This window comes from Amia ocellicauda, chromosome 4 (assembly GCF_036373705.1).
Source record: "Amia ocellicauda isolate fAmiCal2 chromosome 4, fAmiCal2.hap1, whole genome shotgun sequence".
NCBI classification, from domain to species: domain Eukaryota; kingdom Metazoa; phylum Chordata; class Actinopteri; order Amiiformes; family Amiidae; genus Amia; species Amia ocellicauda.
Window position 1 is genome coordinate 10,113,284 of NC_089853.1, and position 6,000 is coordinate 10,119,283.

At 36.5% G+C, this 6,000-nt stretch overlaps 1 protein-coding gene across 2 annotated transcripts in view; it reads right to left on the reverse strand.

The window, feature by feature from the left end:
• Nucleotides 1-5,263, reverse strand: part of ush1c (Usher syndrome 1C) — a 36,525-nt gene extending 31,262 nt beyond the window's left edge. For both annotated transcript variants that reach the window (XM_066700955.1, XM_066700953.1), the window contains exons 1-3: nucleotides 5,180-5,263; nucleotides 1,552-1,619; nucleotides 28-171 (exon numbers count right to left, since the gene is read on the reverse strand). In XM_066700955.1, the coding sequence (XP_066557052.1) occupies nucleotides 28-171; nucleotides 1,552-1,619; nucleotides 5,180-5,215 (248 nt within the window). In that variant the 5' untranslated portion in view covers nucleotides 5,216-5,263. The remainder of the gene's footprint in view (nucleotides 1-27; nucleotides 172-1,551; nucleotides 1,620-5,179) is intronic.
• Between the last annotated feature and the right edge of the window lie 737 nt (nucleotides 5,264-6,000).

Below are 6,000 nucleotides of genomic sequence, written 5' to 3' on the forward strand. Positions count from 1 at the left end.
CTTGTACAGGGCCTGTGGAGGACTCACCTCGACCGCTTAGGGGTGAGCTGATCATACTCCACCTGGTGTTTGAGGGGGATGAGCGGCCGAATGGAGTCAAAGAGAGGCAGGCGATTCGGCTCATTGACAACCAGCTTTAGGTCACCGACCAGGACAGGAAGGTCCATGGACCTGGGAAAGAGAAGATAAAAGGATGGGGAACAGCCTGAGCCTAATGTGAATGCAGCCTTCAATTTCCAATATATATATATATATATATATATATATATATATATATATATATATATATTTTTTTTTTTTTTTACAAATTCAACTTCTTATTATGTGTCCAAAGCACTTTAACAACAAGTGAAATAACAAATTTGTGTGATTGTTTGCATTTAAAATGGTAGATTTAAGTACTAAATTATTGGGAACACTATTACATTTGATATTTTTTGGGAGAGGACTAAAACATGACATCTGAGCTTGAATCAGGTTAGAAGTCAATGCAATACATTAATCAAGATGTAGAGCTGCTCTTTTTTATTCAGTTTGAACTCTATGAAGCATGTTATGGTTCACTTAATAGTTCTCCACAGCCGCTGATCAGAAAAGTACCAGCAATTTCCTTGAGCATTCTAGTAAAGTATACTTTATAAAAAAGAAATTAAAAAAAACTGTCTGGGCATTGTATGACAGCTGTTTATGAATTTAGTAACCCGGCGAAGTCTTTAAATTATTAACAATAGCTATTTCATTCCTGACTCGCAAGCAAAAGCAAGCGCTCTTTTGAATAGAGGTTTCAATTGGGCAGAGTAGAGTGAAAGAGAACTGGATACATAGCCAGTGGGGAAACAAAACTGTTCCTCCACACAAAGATTACATGGAAACTTCAGCAACATCTACATTTCACTGCGTTCACTGTCTATTATTATGCAACTCAATGGAAACAATATCTCTCACTGATGATTTTTCCATCTCCTTCTGGAATAGAAATCCTATTTTACATCAGTTTCTCACAGTCAAACATTGTGTTATCAATGACACAGCGTATTTGCTGTCACTTCTTCATGGAGAAGAAACTGTATACAGTTAATTTGTGCTTTGTCAAACCTGAAATGTTATTAGTTCTGCCAATTCAACTGCATCTTCATTATAAACAAAGTTAAACCACCTTTATTTCTATTTTATTTTTTACATTTCTAAAATTATAATTTGTGGAAAATTTATTTTTATTTTAAACACTACATTAACCAGTAATATCAGTGTACTAATTTATAGCAGAACTTAAAGGCATTTTCACATGGGTAACAGTAACAGTACATTTTCCACACTGGTAACACTATTCTTCAATTCTTAAATGCTATCAGTATAAACACGATCAAAGTTACAGATCTACAGAGGGACACATAATATATATAGCAGCGATTACATCACGTGAGAGAGCATATAAATAACAAAAATACCCAAAACATTAGATTAAATGTAAAGATGCCTAAGAGCAATAAAGTATATACAGTAATTTATATTCAAAAACACTTTGGTAAAATATCAGGAAGAAGAACTTACTCGTGGTACATTCGCAACACATCGTAGAGGTAATCCTTCTCAGCTTCATTCTCAATCAGCAATTCCACCTACAAAACAAAGCCACCTTTACATGATATTTCCCTCTCAATGCAAAAATGACAATTACATAAACTCTACAGAAGGCATACACATTGATTTTAAAACAAAACAAGGTTCATACACCCAATGAAGGGATTTATATAACCATAAATATGATCCTCTATGCATATTACCTTACCTGGTAATGACTGAACTGCTGCACAAATGTTTTAAGAAACCTTTTTGGCCAATCATTAATGTAGCACATTCCTCCCATCCAGAATCAGTGTAATTGCTTGTGTAAAGTGATCAGTGGTTCAGGAGCAGTGCTATTTTTCCAGAGGGTATTATTGTCTATGGCTGGTTCCTGGGGCAGATCGCTTTCTCTGCTCAGCCTGCGACCTTCATCACACACAGTACTAATAGTCACTTCCGTCCCCGATGATGGGAGGTTCAATTAGAGCAGTGTCACTTTACAACACTTTGACAACAGCCTCCCTTGGACGGTAAGCATGAAGAACCCAGTCCTCCTGCAAGGAACACTACCTTTTTAGATAAACGCAAAAATAAAAACTATTTCAATAAAACATATGTAAATGTCATTATGTGTGAGAGAGAGTAAACATTGCTCTCTAGTATTACTGCAGTGGCTTTTGTTCTTTATACACAAAATAAAATTAAACTAAATGAATTCAAGGCGATCGGGAAATGTAAGCTGATATGTTATGTAATGTAAGATGTTCATTTTCCTTGGTCATAAAACTTCACTATTAAAAGTTGTATAGCTTCCTCGTTAAATCATTAATGTTTAAATGCTGCCATGTCAATAGGCTACAGCATCTAAAGCATTCTTATATGTGTGCATTGATTGTTCTAGAAGACCTAAATAGTTCCTAGTATGACCTCTGTCACTATTAAATGTCTTAAATACAGTTGGTTTATTATTTCCTTGCAGAAGAAAAACTACAATTTCCACTCATATATTGATAACTAACATGTATAGACTATTTTTGCAGAAGAATAATATTTCACATCAGCAACTCATCTCAATATTGTCTGCATGAGTAATCCGAATCATAAACATGGCTTTGAGGAATCTTATTATGTATTCTAGGTAGTCTTTTCTAACAGTTTTAAAGAAAAACTGCATTGGATTTACAAAGCAAGTAACAGGGAAGTGAAAACTACAGGGTTCTAACAATGTGTTACTGAAACCAAGTATCATGACTATATACTACTACATCACCATCCTGTCAACACACCCTGACGGGATTAAAACACGGAAGTTAAAAAGTCCAATGCTGTTATCTTGCACTCAGGGAGGCTTTGAGGCAGCAGTGTCTGTCTCATGTCACGCGGTGTTGGTGGAGAAATTCCAACTGAAACATACATCAATCCTAACAACACACCCCTGAACCAACGATATGTGCCATCTTGAGAGAGAGGACCTTGGACTTTCACCTCACAATGTGAAAAACTGTCAGGGTGTGACAATAAAAATGACTCAGATGCTGGCTGAGAAGTCCCGGCAACATTAGTGGTGATACATCATGCTGTACAGCCATGTATAGCACATACAAGATTTAACACATGGTCTTTGGGAAGGAGTCATTCTAGCATATGGATCACAGCAATTATTATGAAATGTGTATCTGAGATGTGTGAAAGTGTGATAACATTTTAGATTTATTTTAAAGTTTTATTTTCTGATATTTTCTGATATTTTAAACTGTTAAATAATTTAAATGATTGAAATGGTCCGGTTGCATGTTCCCGATAATTTTCTTTTTGTAATGAATACTTTATACCTCAGACCAATTTCAGTGGCATCATAAGTAAGCAACGGTATATTGCAGGGGGATTAACGTGTCGAAAATGTAATTTAAATCATTTAAACGATCTTAACAAAAGATTGCTATTAGATGAGAAACATACAGATCACAGTGGCTCAGGCTTCACTGAACACATTTTACAAAAGATAAAGTCAATAAATATAACACTGCCACTGACAAGTTTATGACCGCACAGTTGTTCCTCTTGCCAGAAGAGCTGCAAAAGGTCATAATAAATCAACAGTCAATTTGCAAAGACTGAGACCTCTATATTGAAGATTAACAAACATACCTTCCCCCAGCTCTGTAATATAAGAGCAAAGGTTTTAACAGGTTAGCAACTCATAAATACCTCCCAACTACCAATATTGCATAATTTATAGCACCTGAAAGATAGACTTTGATACTTTAAACCGATTAAATTGGTTATATAGAAGCGTTAAGAAAAATACACCCATGCAAATAGGGATCAAACAAAATGTATTCAATTCAAATACGGTCATGTAAGAGCTCTGACTGACGTTAAAGTACAACTGTATTACATTTCTTAATTAATTCAGCTCCATGTTTTGGTATGTAGCAGCTTCAACTGGGCACAAACGTGAGAAAAATATTTCAATGTCTCTCTAAGTGTTTTTTGTTTTAGTTATTTTAGGATTCTGTTTGAAGCATTTTGTGACTATAAATATAAATAAAATTCACAGATATATGTTTGCTTGTGAACCAGTAGTTCAAATATAATGAAACAAGACACAAAGGATGGCCAACAGAGCGTTGTTGTTCGGAGCTAGTGCTCCTCATTATGCAGTGTCCCCCCTACTTGTGCCACTCTCATTTAAATCAACAGTAAATCAGCCAACATTGTTTCTGGTTCACTGAAGCTCCTCCATGGGGCTTTCAATTGCCTGCTGGCGGACACTGTTTTATGAGATCCAAATTGGAGGTTGAGGATAAAGCGCGTCAGGCTTGGTCTTGGTGGAGCCATATCCACTGTATGACATTTTAACATTATGTGACATACATAAAATGAATGAACAGCAGCTTAGTCTGGCAAGTATAGACATTTTAGAAAAAGTTTTGGAAGTTTTGCATGAGGATAGAAAGTTATTATTCATACGTATTCATGAAATAATTATTCAGCTTGGTAGCGTGGTAGTGGTACAGAATAACGACCCATTATACAGGTTATGGACATGGACATAATCCGTCTTCGTACTGCTCCTTTTGACTAAAGTTTACTATATTTACTTCAATGTAGGTGTATCATCATAATTAGTGTTTTCTAGATTAATTTTCATTTATAATAGGAACCAGCTGGAACAGACTGAGTGTGTGCAGACACCACTGACATGGGAACATCTGCGCCTCTTCAGTTACTCTGACAGCGTGTCAGGTGTGGCTTTACAAATACAGGAGGTTACACTTATCCATACAAAAATGCTCCCTACATGTTTATTTCTCAACAAGCTCAACCTGTAATAACACCACTACCATTTCAGAGAAATACTGAAAAGCATGTTAGCGATAAACGAACAGAAGATACAGGCAAATACACGCATGCAGCTGTGTAGCCTGTTGTTAATGTGTTATTACAACGGAGCCGCAACTCAGTTTGTGATGCTAATTCTGAAAATAAATCACCCCCCCCCCCCCCCCAATACACTGCATAATGAATAGGGTTCAGAGTACATCATGCTGTTTCTAAGGCTTGTTTTAAGTATCTGACATTACTTTAATCTTTGTCCTGACTTTCTTACCTTGTGCCTAAATTCCCGAGCGACTTTCCTCTCCATGGCGGCGCAGTACCGGGGCCCGTCCCGCTGTGTGCGGCGCTGTGACGCGGCGCGGTGACGCGGCGCTGTGACGCGGGAGTGAAGGGGCTCAGCGGCCGTGTGCACCTGCGCACCTCGGACTGCCATAGTGCCCCTGTCCTGCTTCCATTCAATTATCGGTGCACATGTAACGAACTACATGCGATTTGAATACTAAAACTCAATGTTTGCTTATATAAACAGCACTACTATTATCCCTACCCCTACTGTACCAGTAACACTACCGCCATCACTACTACTACCAACAGTAGTATGTGTATTACTATACAAAATACAATAATATACTATTTAATAAGACTATATATTTTTAATAATAATAATAATAATAATAATAATAATAATAATAATTTAAGTAGGCCAATAAACTTCATAGATACAGGAGGGTGAAAAAATGTGTATATTATTATTATTATTATTATTTGAAAATGCTATTATATCAAGCAGAATATTTAAACATTGCTACTAGAAGTATTCTGATAGGTTTCAGCTCAGTTGATGAAGAATTAAATAAATGAATCTTGTAAACCATAAAAACCTCCTCTTTGATACAGGGAAGATACCATCTCCACTAGAGGGCGAGAGGATCACCTGGCCGGCAGGTGTGTGTCATTCTACAGGTACCGTTACAATGTCTGGAAATGTAATGCTATGTATGGAAATTATACAAGGTACAGGCCTTCAGTTTTAACAGAGAGATCTTTCCAAAAAGCTTTACTGAAAAATACCAGATTGCGTTTTTGCTTGTT